This window comes from Ammospiza caudacuta, chromosome 9 (assembly GCF_027887145.1).
Source record: "Ammospiza caudacuta isolate bAmmCau1 chromosome 9, bAmmCau1.pri, whole genome shotgun sequence".
In the NCBI taxonomy this organism is placed as follows: Eukaryota; Metazoa; Chordata; class Aves; order Passeriformes; family Passerellidae; genus Ammospiza; species Ammospiza caudacuta.
The window spans coordinates 29,416,178-29,433,862 of record NC_080601.1 but is presented as its reverse complement, the minus strand read 5'-3'; the positions used below and the strand labels follow the sequence as shown (position 1 = coordinate 29,433,862).

Sequence of the window (17,685 nt, the reverse complement as noted above, 5' to 3'; positions counted from 1 at the left end):
GCAATCACTTCACTGTTGTTCTCATACACACAAAGAATAAATGTTGTAGTATGACAGTGATACATATACCTGCTTTTAAAAAGCCAGCACAGTGAAATGACTAATATTTTCAACATAATGAGGCAGAACTATAGTCCCATTTCATGGCCAACTTTGAAAGCCTGTTATGACAAGAGGGCCAGGTTACATGCCCTGACTTACAAAACTCTGAAAGTTCTTTTTGGCCATATGAAACACAAAATCCTGCTTCATCAAAAAACACTCAAGTACACACAAATTAACAGTTGGAGAGAGTATCTAGGTCAATAGCAAAGAGGCTTCAGTGTCTCCAATCACTAATTCAGTCAGTGGGCACCACTCTTGGATGGCAAACACAATTTGTAATGTAGCCTCTTTTCCACTGGATTAATGACATGCCTGCCCATGCTTAAGCAGATTGAATATTATGAAATCCTTCACAACATGATAAATCCTAGGCCAGATGACACAGCAAGAGGATCAAGACTCTTATGGAAAGTAGAAGGAAGAGGAGAATGCAAATATTAGTGGGACTTCAGGCTGATGTGTCATAACATTGGTTATAAGCTAATATGTAAGAATTAATTATCCCAAATCAGCAATGCTGGGAACAAGTTACAAACAGTTCCATGACTTTCATAGCTACTCATCTTTGACTTAGTTCTCTGCTGGCAAAGGAGAAAATAAAAGGAAAGAATTTTCAGTCTACACAAAGTCTGTGGGACAGGTTTCTTGATGTTAGAAAAAAAATTTAAAAACAATTTTAGAATTTTGGAATCTTTTAACTCTCTGTGAGATCTGAGTACATCACTGTGACAGAGAGCCTGAGCTCTTTGTTCTGCAGTCAGAGCCATTCTGAATCATTGCTGCACAACTCTAACTTACACAGAAGAGTTACCAAGGAGAAGGAATGCAATTTTAATATGGTCATGAGTGACTTACTGACTACCAAAGTTAAAATACTCATGTAAGTAAGAAATAAGCACAGTAATATTATTCTCAAAATGCACACCAGGATCTAGTTGTGGGAACCACTCAAAACCACAGAACCTCAGCTGAAAAGACTCAAAATCTGTTCTAAAACAAGCTTCAACAAGACACAACAGCAAACACTTATTGCTTACAACTGAAAGCAAAAAATACAAATAAAATTAAAAACGTGTTCAAACAAAATCCCAAATATGCAAAATGCAGAGAAAAGTCTTAGCAAGGGCTCAAAGCAGGATTTGAGGCGGACAGCAGAAACTCATTTGAGTGCCAAGACAAAGGCAAAGCGTTGCACCTAGCAGGGAATAACCCTGTAAAGAGGTACAACCCTGCACCAGGAGGTGAGAAACAGCTCTGCAGGGAAGGACCAGGGGGTCCTGGTGGTGCTGAGCCTGGGCTAACACCTGGATCCTGTCCATTTTCAGTGTGGAGCAAGCTCTCAAATAATAAAGGCTAACCACCTTCCAGGCTACATTAGAAAACGCAGCCTGAGGAAGGTGATTTTTTTCTCCTCTGTTCAGTACTTACTGAAGTATTCAAACAGTTAAAATAATTGCAGCATTGATTTAAAAAAATAAAACTTGAAAAAAAAATAATAAAATTAAAAAATTTTTTAAAAATCCCAAAACAACTCTGGACTTCTAACAAGCTGTCAGTTATCTACTGGAATTACACTTGGGGCATCATCCCAGTAAGCTCTGCAAGCAGATCAAAAAGGCAGGACTACTTTATCATTATCCTAAAGCCAGCCTGAAGAAACTGTAATCAGGAGGAATTTGACTAGCTGACAAGACAAAACTGCATCCCCATAAGAGCTCTCACAAGAATCAGAACTCAGTTACTAAAGCTGAAGCTGGTCAAAAGAGTTCTACACTTTTTCTGCAGCTCAAGAAAACCACCAGAACTGGATCACATAAGCAGTCATTGTCTCTGACTCCTAGAGACCAACACACATACATTAATGCTTGTATCTATTCCACTCCTGTTAACAACTTCATGCTTTTATCACATTAAAATAAAAACATATAAAAGCATTCTCAACTACTGTTTGCAGACATTACCACACCAGTTAAGCCCACAAACACAATTTTGTTTTTCCTTCAAATTGATGAAACACGGGAAGGTGTTCTTAGATACAAATAATGTAAACAAATATTTCTCTATATTATCAGCTCTGCTTAAAAAAAAAAAAAAGGGGGGGAAATGAAATTCAGGGCATCACTGAAAAGCTTTGCAACTAGCAAGTCATTTAATAAGGAAGCACCACATTCAGTGTGGAGTGAGTAGACTTGAACTAATGTGGCTGCACACATCTGGTCCACTGTCTACACTACTGAAAACAAAATAGGTGCAAGTGTTATGAAAGAGTTTCAAAGCAGTGAAGAAACCACAAACTATCTAAATGGGGTAGATGGGGGAAGAGAAGAAGAGAGTCTCAAAGACATTCCTAGCCTGGTGTAGGCAGATTCCCCGAATTGCATTCTAAAAATATTTCCCTTGCAGAACAGCCCTGACCAGATTCTCCCCAGAAAAGGAGTTGCATTCAGACAGAAAACACAATATTTGGAGTCTCAAGAAACTTGCAGAAACTATGTACATGTAATTTCAACCAGGTTGACAATATAATTTCTATTTGAGTTCTGTGTGTCAACACAACAAAAATATTCAAAACTGATATGAGATGCAACCTTGTCTTTGCAAAGAAAACGTTATCAACTTGATTGTGCAAAACAATTCCTTCAACACAACATGGAGGAATGCAATAAAACTCCAAATATAAGAAATGCAAAAGGCTTGCTTAAGTAACAGCCTGAAAACTGAAACATTTGCTTGGCCTCATCCCAAGACAATTCCTCTGGTTTTCATCCTTCTCATGCTGACTGCCTGACTCACCAAAGCATTCACATTCTTCCATTCTAATCTTCCACTTTTTGATCTCAGTGCAAATGGACAACTTACCAGATAAGGAGATGAAGCTGGTGTCCACCTTGTGAACTCATCCCCACAATTATCCCTCCAGATTGTCTTTTGGCAAAGTTTTCACAAGAAAACCTTTCTGTTAAGGTTTTATTTCATGGATGCCACTAGAGATTGAACAGCCAGGTGAACAGGTACATTCTGTCTTGATGTGCTTGTGTGTGTGTGTCTCTGTCTCTCTCTCTCTCTATGTATATATATATATATAACATCTGCATAACAGTGACCTTCATGGACAGGAACATTCAAAGCAAACTTGCAGACCTTACTAAAGATGAAAGGCATTTATAGAAGTTTAAAGAAAAAAAATGGCCAAGCCTTTGGAAGAAGAGGGTACTGAGAATTACTAAAAAAACAAGCTGCATCAGACTCATGAAATCTCTGATACAAAAACAGTTGGATGTGGGCAAGGAGTCAGTTTAAGCCTCATATATAAACTTACTCTGTTTCTATGCACATTCCTGCTTAAAGCTAGAGTCAGAACCAGGATACAGAGCAAGATGCACTCTGAAACAATTTATCACCCTGCTAGGTAGGATGCAATTTGTAAGAAAGAAGAACAGAGTAGCTTTGCCATCAAGAAACTCTCATCAATGGATTCTCACCACTCTACATGAAAACATTGTTTCAGTAAGGTGCAGCTGAGCTCAGGCTACCAGGATTCCAGTAAACTACACCAGGTGATTTCCAGGCCTTGTGGTACAAGACATGAAAAGCAGTGGGAAAGGAGAAAAAGATTCTGAAAATATAACTTGCTGCATTTTCAACAGCTCTCTGCTCTCAGCAATCCACCCTTCCCCAGAGCACCTGCAGTGCTCTTGTCATGCTCATACTCACACACAACAAGAGCAATCCTACCGGGGATGCTCACACGAGCTGCAGCCAGCCCAGGGATCCCAGAGCTCAGGTGTCCTGCCCTCCCTGTTCCAGTTCATGCTCTCCCACTCCTCCTCCCACACCAGCTCCAGGCTGATCTAAACTACACTGATTTCAACTACCTAAAGTAACAGACAACAAATGTAGCATCTGGGAAGCTGCCAGGAGGGGAGTGGATCCTGTCACTTTCAGTATCATGAAGCTTTTATACATCAGCACATCTATTTCATGAAAACTCCCATTGATTCACCTGCAGAGCTCTTGGCTAAACAGGGCAAAAAAAAAACAAAACAAACTATTTGAGTATTTTTACATCTTATTCAAACAAATATGTTTATATTTGAAAATACAACAATGCACACCAAGACCTCAGCTTACTATGCAGTCGACTGAAATAATTTCAAATTGCATTAAAAATGTATAAGCAATATAGATGTTGCTAGAAAAGCGTTAAGAGAAGTCTGATAAATACAAGCAGAAATTATTTAGTATGTATCTACCTATAATAAAGCAACTGGATGCAATGGAATGAGAGGTGCTTAATTCTGGGGAGGGGGAAAGACCAGAAACACACACATCTGTTCAGTAACTATAGATCATAACATTTCCTCTCTCTCACTAAAACACTGGTTTTAAATGCAAAGCAACTTCTCCTCAGGTGTAGTCCCCTAATTAAAGTTTGTGTTGTTTAGCTACTAAAGACAGTTTAAAGTCCAAAACAGAACCAAACTTTAGCTTATTTCCCAGCAGCTCAGGTGGGAGGTTCACCTCTTCCAGGTTTTCCCCAAAACAACAAACACCTTAAACAGGTCAGTTGTAAAGCAGTTTCCAGGACCACCTGAGAACAAATGTAGGCAACAGAGGGAAAGTGCTGCATCTAAGAACAATGGAACATCACTGGCACAAAAATCAACTACTCAAAGATATGCTGGGTGCTGGATGAAACGCCTCAATTATCAGAGCACTTAAAAGTCCAACATTCAATTTATTTCAGTAAGACCAGAAGGAAAATAAACTTTTTTTTATAAGGCTGGAGAATAAAGATGCCTAGAAAAGCAATGGGATGATAGCTTATAACAAGGTCCTAAAGTTGGAAAGTCATTTATTCTTACTAAACAAAAATTTTCAGTTTTGTGTAACAGTGAAAGTCATCACAAGTCTGTAGCACCTGGGTAAGCCTTAATGCAATCCCTCTTTGAGGGAACAATAGCAACATTTTTCAAACTGAAGTCTGGATCTTTAATTTTCTTTTTGCCCAGACCAACCTTTTTGTAGCACATCTACTTTCAATAGAAAAAGTAAAGAAAACCCAGGATTCCTTGCACAGTGTGCACCAGATCAACAACATGAGCACATTGTAGTTAACTGCTGCAAGACTCTTCCTCTCTGGACAAGTCAGCAGGTTACATAAGCTTTGAATTTTTAGAAATATGAACAAGCACACTAGCATGCCATTGTGAGCCTTAGGCCTTAGAACAATGGGGCATTTTTAAAAAGAATTTGAAATGCTCCACACGATATTGCTTTGTAAAAGATAATGGCTTCATTTTACTTTCCATTCTGCAGAAAGAAAAACTTCTGTTATTTACAAGCTGATAATATGAGTGCTTCCTAGTTTATAGTATTTAGATACTGTATTAGAAAACATATAAGGGATTAAAAGCATTGAGACTTAAAAGGGAAGGGTTTTTTTGAAGTGCATATGTGAAATGTAGAGAAATAGAAAGTGTTCAAAGAAACAAATTCCATTGGAAAGTCAGAAATACACTTCTCAGTAGATTCATTTTTCAGCTTTGCTTTCAACTGAAGTATTTTATCAAAAAAAGTAACACGAAAGTAAGTGAGTAGAAATCAATTACAAAATTTAAACTATCCTATCTGGGTTTACTCTGATGAAAAAGATTTTCAAATGCTTGTACTATGTGTCTGAGCAGTTGAAATTATTTGTGTTACTTAAACACCAATTAATTTTATTTTTCCTCTGATTCAATTTCAGGCAACCTAGTCTGAGGAATTTACTTTGAATAAAAAAGGATGCTTGAATTTGATGATTTTCTTTGAAATTCTTCATAAGGGTGACAGTTGTGTTGCATTTGTGCTTCTAAAAGGCCTTCCACAATGAGGTGCTGACCCGTAAAAAGGTACATGAGCATTATCACAATTCAAATAAAGGCAGGACTAACTGCTGGATAAAAAGACAGAAGCAAAGCAGTTAATGTTCTCAAGCTAGGGTTTTATAGAGAACTGAGAACACTGCCTGTACACATATCAAGACAATAAAAAATACAAAAGAAAGAAACAAGTCACACGTTCATGACACAAGTACCTACTAATTTTCCCATGAAGCAGTTACACATGATCTCTTTCAAGACAACTGTGAGCAAACACATACAGACATTACATACTTCCATGTAAATCATATTCAATAAACAAAAGAAATAAAGAGGTTTCAGCAGCAGCAATGCCTGCAGTACCAAACACACAAGAGAAGTTTCTGAAGCACAACATCAAACACTAGGATCCAACACCTCACAGAAGTTTTTTCTTCACACACTACTAGTATTACTTTGAATTTATGCAGCACTATCCCCAGTTGAACCTCAGAAGAGGGATCTATGCTAGATTAACTAATAAGTGAGCCACAAACAGAACCAGGTAAAATACTGACAATTGTGTAACAGCTCAACCAGCTAAATTGGCCACAATTCCTTCAATGAATGTAGAAACACGCAGTATGCTGGGTTTTCTGTAAACATCAGCCCCATGGTTTCCAGTATCATTTGTTGATCTGATCAGCAAAATATCCAACAAGGCTGCTGAACTTAAACTGAAGTGTCAAAATAGTTGAAAATTGTAATTCCTTCATTCTCTCAGGGGAAAGTCAAAGGATTGCTGAGATGCTCACAACAATTCAAAAATCACATGGATCAGAAAACATACCACATCATCCATTTCATTTCTGCCTAGCAAAAAGTGTTCCTGTGGCTCCAGCAGAATGCATCCCCAGAGCTGCCACAGGGAGCCAAAGGCTCAGAGCAGCAGCTGGCATCACCAGTGCATTTCTCCACTCCTGTTACCACTGACAAAGCTCTCTGTACTGGGCACTGCTGGTAACTGGGTGAGCAGTTTCGGGCATGCCCAGGAGTTCCCACCATCAAGAACATGTTATCTTATGTATCTTTCATATCAATGTGCAAGATAAAGAGCAAACACGGCTGGCTTGAGAAAGATCTATCAGGTATACAAACAAGATCATTTCCCAAGCTTTGCAAAGTTGGTGACCATAGGGGCCGCTTCAGTAGCAACACACTCACACTGGCTTGGACAATAGGAAAGTACCAGCAGCTTTTGGAAACAGGACATGGGAGTTATTACTCACAGTGTTACAAGGGCTTTCACAAGGTTGTTTTGTTTTTTTTTCACACTTGAAGAAAGTCAAAGCAGTTTCTTAATTGTGTGAAGTTTCTATTCCCCCACCCCCTAAAAGGGCTAAGCTATACTTGCATTTTAAAAACTGGTGACATATAGGAAAAAAAAACTACTGATTAAGAGAATCACACTTTTATAGGGCACACACATTGTTCAAACAGTGTTATAAAGACATATTTTCCATGAAGCAGAATATATTAGGAACAACACAGAAGTTCTGATATACAGCTAATCCAGCACATTTTGTGTAATAAACCATTTAAAATAATAAAATACTGTCACACTAGTTTACCATCTTTTGAACCCTTGTAACCATGTCTGGAAAAACAAACAAGTCATTACAAAGTCATAAGAATCATCAGCCATGTGTACAACATTTGGTCACTTCAGAGTCCATGTATTAATATATTCATGACTTATAAAAGGCAGACACACAAATCATAAACCTAGATTATTAACTGTTACAGCATCCAATAGTTTGCTCACGGTAATAGTTACCTATTCTACCTTGTATTGCTGTGGTCACACCCCTCTGTAACACGCCCATAATGTGTTTATAACTTGGAACAGTTCATAAATGATTTATAAAACATCTTAAAATAAAAAATGCCCCTGTATCTCTTTTTTTTAAAACCATCTGGGCTCTCAAGACACAATATGTGAAAGTACAAAGCAAAGATGAAAACAGTATATATCTGATTTTAAGATGACAGATGAAGAAAAAGAGTTTTTGTTGTTTAAAAACAAATATATATACAAGGTATTGACTATTCTCAAGCTAACAGTGGAACAGCATGATCAAGAGCATAATTTTGTGTAGTTTTAAATAAAGTGACAGTTTATGTATAATTAACTGAACTGCAGGGAACGTAAAAACGGCATCACGCTTTCAGTCAGCACAGTCACTTACCAATTTCAGCAGGTAGCTGCTTGATTTTGTTCTCTCGTATGCTAAGCATGGTGAGTTTTGACAAGTTTTTGATATCCTTTTCCACAGTAGTTATGCGATTAAAGCGTAGGTACAGCGTGGCCAGGGAGCTGAGCCTGTACACCACCGAGGGGATTTCTCGCAGTTTGTTGTGCCGCAGGTCAAGCATGCGCAGCTTCTTCAAGTTATCCAGAGAGTCAGGCAAACTGGTGAGTGAGTTTTCACTCAGAGCCAGCGTCACCAGGTTCACCAGACAGCCCACCTCTGCTGGCAGGCACTGCAGTTTGTTACTGTATAAATAAAGTTCTGTCAGCTGCGTTAGCTCTTTGACAGCTGATGGAAGCAAGTGTATAGACCTCTTGGACAAGTCCAAGCGCATAGAATTCTCCTCCCGGCATTTATTGAGCTCTTTGATCACTTCAGCATTGCTGGATTTTTTGCGAGTACCTGTGGCAGGATTAGGTCTTTTTATCGTATTGTCCACTGAAAAAGCTACCCCAGGCTGCGTGCTACTGGAGTCCTTCTTTCCATCTTTGGCATCTTTCCCTTTGGTCTTAGGCTCCTTTTCTTTGCTCTCTTTCCCAAATCCTCCAGAGGCCTTCGCCTCCTTCTCCCTTTCTTTTGACGATTGAACTTTTGGATCCTTCTCTTTACAGTCCTTTTCTTTTCCTAGATTACTACTCATGGTGACTCAACGTTCAGCAAGCACCACATGAAATCTGTTTCTGAAGTCCACAAGAACAATTCAATGCTGAGGCAACAAGGATCCTTAAAACACGCAAATGTTGAAGCCAGGGGGGAGCTTCAGAGGTGTGACACCCATTTGCTACATATTGGTTCTGAAGGCACTCTTTCCTAATCCTGCTATCAGGAGATCCAGCTGTAGAGATCAGGTCAAATGCTCCGTATTAGTATTTCTGGAACACAGAGAAGAGAAGCCAAAGTTAGTGTAAATATAAAACTTCCAGTTAAATACTGAGTGTTTCTACATCGAGCCTGTGCTTGCTAAGTCAGGTTAATGATTTGTCCTTCTGTTCAAATGTCAATGAAAAACCCAAGGCTAAATCAGAAATACTACACATATTGCTCACAAAACCCACTGTGGTACAAGAACTGTACTAATTAGTATATATGAGGGAAGAAAAATCACAATTCTTAAACATAATACTGCCTTCAGTACTACATTTGAGTCACCATCCTATGTCTTACCTAGTTCTTACAACTACTCCCTGGTCATCAACATCAATATTCTCTCTTCCCTCAATGCCCAATCAGCCAATAAATATCTCCTATAATTTTAAGTGCCTGTCTCTTCAAAGAAACCCATATAGGCTTACAGCACAAGAGAATCTCAGTTCAATTTACAGTAAAATCTAATATGCTCAGTAACACAAACACTTTGCCTTGAGGTGTCTCTTCTGACCACCTCTGAACTGCAAGTCTCTGGTTTTCATTTGGAGCAGAACATTCTCACCAGCTTCATGTGCTTTGAAGAACCAAGCATAAGGATTTTTAAAATACACCTATCAGAAAGTCAGCCCAAAGCCCAGAAGAAACAATATATTATGCTTCAATATAAGTAAAATTATGAAGGAATTTCTCTTGGGAGTAGGACACAATATATCTTTACCACATCTTGAATTTACCCCCTCAATGAATACAATGCAGCCTAATAAGTGAACAGATGTCTCAAACCTATAAAGATTAATTTACATTTTTACAAAATCATTATGCACCATGGAGAGTAGCTTTTCTTCATGTTTCAATTCAAAACACATGACATGCCCAAGAACTTAATGATTCTGTGAAATGTGGAAAGGTTTTGGAATGTATCTTTGTGGAAGAAAAATAAGCAATCAATGGCAACAATAATTTCACATCTCCATATTAGTCCACCTTTTAGCTTTGATATGAAGTATCCACTGCTGAAGCAAGATCCCTTGTTTCCCAGCCACCTTGTTTAAATATTCTTAAAACCTTCACAGGAACTGTGTCACTGTCCTGGTATTCCAACTTCTGCACAAGTTCATAAAGCTTGTAATCAAAATCAATTAAATAATATTTTGCATACTTAAGCCATGACAAGTACTATAAATACAAACATTTTTTAGCAAAGCTCAAGTAACCATTTTTAACTGTGGTCACGCTATGTATGATTATCTTCAAATACAAAAATGTACATGGAGAACACAAAGCTGCACACTTTGCTCTATATGTATATATATATTCATTAATTTTTTTTTAAGATAAGGAAAATCTATTTAAAGATGATCAGAAGGACAAGGCACTTTACCCCAGCTGAAAATCCAGCTGTTTAGTAACAATGCTCAAAAGAGAACCTGCCCTAGGAGGTGCCTTCCAGTCGTTCACCCTGATTCATTACTGCTGCAGCATCACCAATTGTGCTACAAACACTGTAATATTAAAAAAAGAGAACCCCTCACCCTCAAAAGAAGCCCAGAATTGCCTCCAGTTCCTGTCTTCTGGACAACTCTGTTGTAAAGGGCCACGGCTGAACGCTAGCAGCAGCAAGCAAAAACAGTTTTTAACTTGGAAATTTTCTGCACTGTTGAGTTTTCTAAAGCAGCACAAGCCAGTTCTTTGCTAGAAGTTCTTTACTGGTTCTATCCTTAAGATTTCCACATGGCTGTTACACCATCCATTAATTTAACCTCTCCTCAAGATTGCTAACCTCACCAGATTATATTTAAAACTGCTTCTGAGCAATGTATAATCTATAGCTTGTAAAACACCGGTAATAGGACATGCAATGACTCCCAATGCAAAAACACAGCTGAGTAAAGGGTGGGAGCCACAAAGGCTTGACAAGGTTTTCCTTATAAAACAGTAACACAAAGAATCAAGAACTAACACAGTTTCTGAATTCCAATAACACACAGGAAAGAGACCTGAGTGCCAGAACAGCTACTGCTCCTCATCCAGTCCTCAAAGTGTGAAATACTCAAAGGGCTGCTGCTCTCTTGAGCTTTCAATTTAATCAAATGTAGGACCCACCAAGAGATTTGTTTCATTTCTTATGTGCACAGCAGCTGGAGGAGGTTTAGAAAGAGCCTCAGAAAGGAAAGACTGCTGGAGATTAGTGCTGCAGAAAGCAGCTCGGCAGTGCAAGGGCTCCAAATAATCTGCACGCATTTCACTGTCTTGGTTAGCAATAACTTTAATTGCCAAAAAGAAATTGAATGTTCATCTGGATTGCTCTAGATGATCTCTACTGCAGATCATTCAAGCTGATGGGGTCACTCACATACATAAGTCAAACCTGTATGTAAACTTTTGGTGGGCCTTAGTATAATAACACATACTACCGAGGAAGTTAAATATGTTTCAGAAGGTTATGCATATTTTTCAAGCCCTTTCAGTTAAAGGACAAGAGTCACCATCAATTCTAAACTACAGTCAAACAAGCATTCATTGTATCCCAAAAGGAGAGCTTCTTTCAGAGATATTTTTAGCAAAAGGAAATTAAGTGAAATTAGCTAGTTCTGCCAACTACTTCCATTTTCCAATGCTGTTCAAACTGACTTCCTGTCAATATTAATTGACATAAAAACATTTAACTATTATGTTGTGGAGAACTTGGAAAATTTAATAAGACTCTTGCTTGGCACAGTATGTGAGGGGAAAAATAACGTTTAAAGAAGTTAAGGAAAATAATCTCTTCTCTTCCCTGTTCCGAGTATTACTTTTATAAAGTAAAATATTTGTAAATAGCTATAAATAACCAACTTCAGAGTTTTGATCCACTCCTCCTGATGTCTGGTAAACATAAACCAGATGCATTTCTTTTTTTCTGTCATCTGTAACTGATGAAACTTCAGAAACAGGAGCAACTTAAGCCTAAACTGTATCACCTTCCTTACTGTGTGGAAAAGAGGAACACATTTACCTTGTAAATTTTAATCAATTGTTTAAAATATGTAAAAGTAATTGAAAAGAGATTTCAGTTTTTCTGAGCAACACAACCTAAAACATTTATGCAATACATGCTTTATTAAAAGTGCGGTAATGTAGGAACATTTTGCAGTTATAGGAATAACACTACACTAATCAGTGCAATTTGGCAATATAAATACCAATGCTTCCTGGTCACTATCTAACACAATATGAGGCTTGAGATAAAGGATTTCAGCCAACTGCTATTCAAGTAAGGCTGTAAAAACCTTAACTGTCTCCTACCCACTACTGCAAAGCAGTGGGACCCCCCAGAACTGGCTGTTCCCTGCATGAAACACTCCCAGCAGTCCCTCACTTCCCAGAGGATGCCTTCAAGTGTCTTGTGACTTGTAATTATGTGAAAGTTTCCTGTGAGTTCACAGAGATGGCTTGAAGAAGAAATTGTTAACTGAAATAAAGAGTCTCCCACAGCTGAAACATTTCCCTCTCAAGTGAGGAGGCTAACCAACAGCAGGATTCTCTGCCAAAGGAAAATCATTGTGGCACGTCATCTTACAAAATGGTCATTTTACAGCTCCACCTAAACCTTTACTGGTTCCCCTTCTGTGTTTCAGGAGCCAAACCAGGCACTTCAAACCATAAACATTTCTGATATTCTAAGCATGTGATATCTAAGGCATCATTTCCACTGAAGTGGAACACATTACACTCAACTGTAACAGAATTTTACTTCTGTAATGTAGCAAGAGACATACAGGCCTGCATTTTAAAAGAAATTTTTTTACTACATATACAACTTTTTATCACAGTAGGAATGATTTTTTTTCTCCTTATTCTGTGTTTGTACTAAACTTAACCCCCACCATGGCTAGGGCTTTTCAACATAAAAAACAGCAGAGGATCATTCTGAATGCAAAAAAATTTTAATAAGGAATCAGCTCCTACTTGACACTCTGAAGTAAGCAAAAAATTATTCTACTATATAATAATAAATAAAATGTTCTGAGATTGCAATTCTGATCTAGGTATTTCTGATTAGTCAGCCCTAAGTGATTCTTAACAACAAGGCAGAGTTCAAATGCTATCTGGTAATTGCAGCAACACCTCTTCACAAACAAACACACACCAAAAAAAAATCTACCTTGTTAAAATTATTTACCTTTTAATTAGAGCAGCATGGGATACATCAAAAACATTTCATATCCCAGCACACCACATCAATAAGCAATGGATGAAATTTAAAGCTTAGCCCAAGTGGCTACAATGAATTTCCATTTCATTTCATACCACATATGCAAAAAAAAAAAAGCCAACCCAAAAAAACCTCAACCATCATAGTCACTACTTTCATTTTGAAACCCAAACAGCTTAAGCCAACGAGTCACTTGCAAACAAAGCACATTCTCTCCTACAATTTGCTAGCTTCAAACATCTGAGCTACAGAGTTTTCATCTGTGTAAGTGCATTTCAGCTTCTGCCACTGCAGCCACCACAGACCAGCTGGGAGCAAACTGCTGAATCAGTCACCAGCGGCTGCACAGCTCCTCTAAACACAAAACCTCACCCAGAGGTACAGAGACAGCAAGGGAACAACCAGCCATCACTCCACCAGAGATCAAAAACAGCAGCATCTATCTCAACAAAAGCAGTGCTCCTGAAATACGCCAGCTAGACAGCTTCTCTTCTTTGGGAAGAAACCTGTTAATCCAGAGTACAGGGTGCTCAATGGCAGCAGGGCAATACTGTCATGGTGCCAGCTACCCTGGTTGGCTTGTTCAATAGAAAAGGCTGACCATTAAATTCATCTCAGTTCTCTGAGTGGATGGCCAGCAGATGGTAGTTCACAGGCTACCAATTCAGCCTGATCTCAACACCCCAGGATGTGACACAGCTTTCACCCTAATCCCCTCTCACGCTGAGGGAGCGGCTTGTTCACTGCAGGCACAGCTTGAGCCTGTGGAGCTGGGCAAGGAGGAGGCCTGGGCCCTGACAGCCTCCAAGCCCTTCAGAACATCTTCATCTGCCACAGGCCTGCAGCCAAGAGCATCCCGACTGTTTGCTGCCTCCACGGCTGCCAAACAGCCGAGCGGAACCCAGCCTCGCATTCCAGCAAAACCTGGGGCCGAGGGAATGATGGAGCAAACCTCAGCCCAAGGGGGCAACAACTGCTTTTAGACCACCTCTAAGGGCTTCCTTATGCTTCACTGTGGTGCCTTAAGCCTGCAAACATGTCTGTAACTATGGGCACCTAATTATAAACCTATGTGCAGTTACACCTGGAGTAACTATGAATAAGCAAGTGAGTTTGTAAAGATTTTGAAGGTTGATCATTGTGTGCTTGCAGAACCAGGCAGATCTCCCAGGACACCCTGTAGAAGGGGCTAACAGCGGGCCTGTTAGCTCCTTATCAGCTTCTTCTTACTTCTCAGCTTCTTCTCGCTCCTTTAGCTTTCTCCAAGGCTGTAACCAAGGAGATCCAGAGAAGAAAGATAAGAGCACTTTGCAGCTGGATGAGCATTTTTAGAAAGTTAGGAGAAGTCACTATAACTTTTCACCAATAGCATGGTATTGACTTATTGTGGCCAATAGTTAAAGTAGAAGAAGGGTAAACAATTGGAAAGTGTATAAAAGATCAGCCACGCTCATAAAGTGTTGCCAACTGAGACTGCTTGTGGTCTCTGCTTTTGTCGTAACCGCCTCGACAACACCCCATCCCAGCTTCTGACACAACCATGCCCTTCCAGGGCAAATGGGCAGGCACATGGACACACTGCTGGGTTTGAAGCTTTGGAATCCATCTTTTCACTCACTGGTCACCAGCTTTGCTGCTCTCTGGAAGCATTTCCCTGCACTAAGTCCAAATCCAGAGCAGTCGGGACAAAAAGGCTCCACACTGGCAGACAGAAAGTCACCTATGCAGACAGAAAGTCACCCACGTCTTAAGTTCCTAGGAGGTAGAAATAATCTTTAGTGCCCTGACTTTGAACTCACCTAGCAAGCACAAAAATACACATATTGTGATTCATTCTGTGTGCTCCAACATTATTTTTATGAAGCACTCTCTCTTCGTCTCCTTTGCAGGAACAAAAACCTACTAGTTTTTTGGCCAAGTTATAAAATACCATTGCATATTTTTGCAAAACAGACTCCAAGAGCAAAGAATTCTGCTAACTCCATGGAGCAGCTTATTTTAATATGTAAAAAGGTACTTTCTACATGTGTGGCCCCCCAGCATGTACCTTTTGAGCTGCATGTCTCCATTTCCATGGCAACTCACTTTATCAGCAGGCTGTGTAATCCTGCGTAATATATGAAATTTGAAAATCCTAGCTTTCTAGATGAAACAAATTTCCAGGATTTAGTGCAGGTTCTAATATCTCTTAAAAGGGTCATTCTAAATGGATTTGCCAATCTAGGAAAACCCAGTTCTTGTTTTTGTGACCCTACAACTTCTCTATCTATAGTGGCATACAACCTTCTACAAGAGCAAGCACTCCCAATCCACCCAATACCCTCCTCTGAATAAAGATCAGCAAAAACTTAATTTCCAATATAAAACAACCTTTCACTATTACCACTACACAGCACCCAGACACAACTATTCAGATCCCTCAACAGCTCCTATAAACAACCTGCCACACACTGTTTTGTTACCAATTTGACAGAAAATGGCACTGGTCCCACCAAAGGTGATGAAACAAACTACAAACCAGCATCAAATATTTTTCATTCATTCATCATTTCCTCTGAGCAATAAAAACAACTTATCAAAACAAAATCTACTCAAAAGGAGACTCAAACATGAATTACAATCAAGAGAGAAAGTAAACACACAAAGCAACAGCAGAGTAACATATTATCTACTAATTATCTACATTACCAACAAATTAAGTTGTGTTGATCCTACAGAGATTGGGACAAAGCGCACACAAAACCCCATCACAGCTAAACAAAAACAATTACACTCTAGGGTAGCATCCCACCCTGGCCCCTAAGAGCAACACAGGATTATCTACCAAAAATCTTGTTTATTGTGGCAGTTCTCTGTTTATTTATCTCTGAATTTGACACAGTACGTTTGCTCAGCTTCTTCAACATGCTTTTCTGTAATAATCATGACAATTTCACAAAGTTCAGTGCTGGATGATGATTACCAGTCCCTCAAATTTTCTGACCATAACTAGTGACTTTTATGTCACTGAATCCTTTTGCAGAGGAACACTATGCCAAAAAAAAAGAAACCAAAAAACTATCTAAAAACAACTTAAGATGTGGTTTTAACACAATTTTGTACACGAAAAGGAGCAACAACTCTTTACCTTCTATGTTCTAGCAGAAAAAGCCACAAAAACTACATTATTGCAGCTCAGCACTGAACAATATCTGGCCTCTCTTCAATTTTTTTATTGTTTTAAGCTAAAAGTATTTGCAGTTCTTGATCTTCAGTTAAGATGACAAAAGTCTGGACATATTTGTTTTCTTGAACACCTAGTTTAAATATAACTAATGCATTGAAAAGGAAATCTGCAGTAACATCTACTTTTCAACTAGCATTGTGAGTTTGGAAGACATAGAAGTGTCTGTCAAAGTCCAAAAAAATACTTTACCCACAAGTTGCCAATTACACATCTCCTCACCCTTAAAATCATTAACATATTTTGGATCTGATCAGTTCTTAGAAAACATCTAGCTCTTTGAATAGATCAGCATTCTTTTCAAAGAAAAGATAACAACCACAATCAGCATCAAATTTGCTCTAAGCGTAACTTTCTACTTCAATACAACTAAATTAAATAAAATTTCTTTGAAAACTGCACAATGATCAGCTAGTGTTGTTTCTTTTTGACATTATATTTTGCCAAATTTTTACATTATATATTTAAATATTACAGGAAAGCAAAACAAATGTAGACTGAATGAAAAGTCAAAAAAATCTACACATCTTCCCCCATTACTGCTCAAGCAGTGCTCTTTCTAGTGAGGCTTTTTTGTTTGGTTTTGTAATTTGACTCTTTCAGACAAATGCATCTTACCTGGTGAAAGTAACTGATTCAGGCCAGGTTAATATATATGTGTGTGTGTGAATATATAAATATATAATGTATATATAACATTAGGACAAAGAAATTGTTGTGTTTCAGCTAACTAGTTATAAGTCAAAATATTCTCATCTCTTTTCTCCAGCAATCATTTGCCTAAACATGATGTGACCAACCACTTCTGCCATCCAAATACTCAGATGCAAGAACCAGAAACTGTCAAAGAGAAATGCTATTTTCCCTGTATTATGTGTGCCCACTCCAGCTGGAGTCTCATTTTTAACTGCTACATTTCTGAGCTTAATTGCATTCTGCCCACTCAGTTTCAACTGGCTTTTGCATTATTCCCTCCCTGCCCTCACCCTCTAATGCTGCATTACTGCACATGGTTAAGCAGATTACCACATTCCAATGGGCACCACATTCCAATGGATCCCATGTTCCTGCACCACTGCCTGAAACGATGCTCAGCCACAGCTGGAGAAGCCAAAGCAACTCAGAAATACCTCAGGGTAC

The 17,685-nt window shown here is 38.7% G+C and overlaps 1 protein-coding gene across 3 annotated transcripts in view; it reads right to left on the bottom strand.

Moving 5' to 3' along the window:
- The window catches only part of SHOC2 (SHOC2 leucine rich repeat scaffold protein), a 63,775-nt gene that overhangs the window by 30,347 nt on the left and 15,743 nt on the right, over nt 1-17,685 (bottom strand). For all 3 annotated transcript variants that reach the window (XM_058810647.1, XM_058810645.1, XM_058810646.1), the window contains one exon: nt 8,198-9,132. In XM_058810647.1, coding sequence (XP_058666630.1) covers nt 8,198-8,900 — 703 coding nt within the window. In that variant the 5' untranslated portion in view covers nt 8,901-9,132. The remainder of the gene's footprint in view (nt 1-8,197; nt 9,133-17,685) is intronic.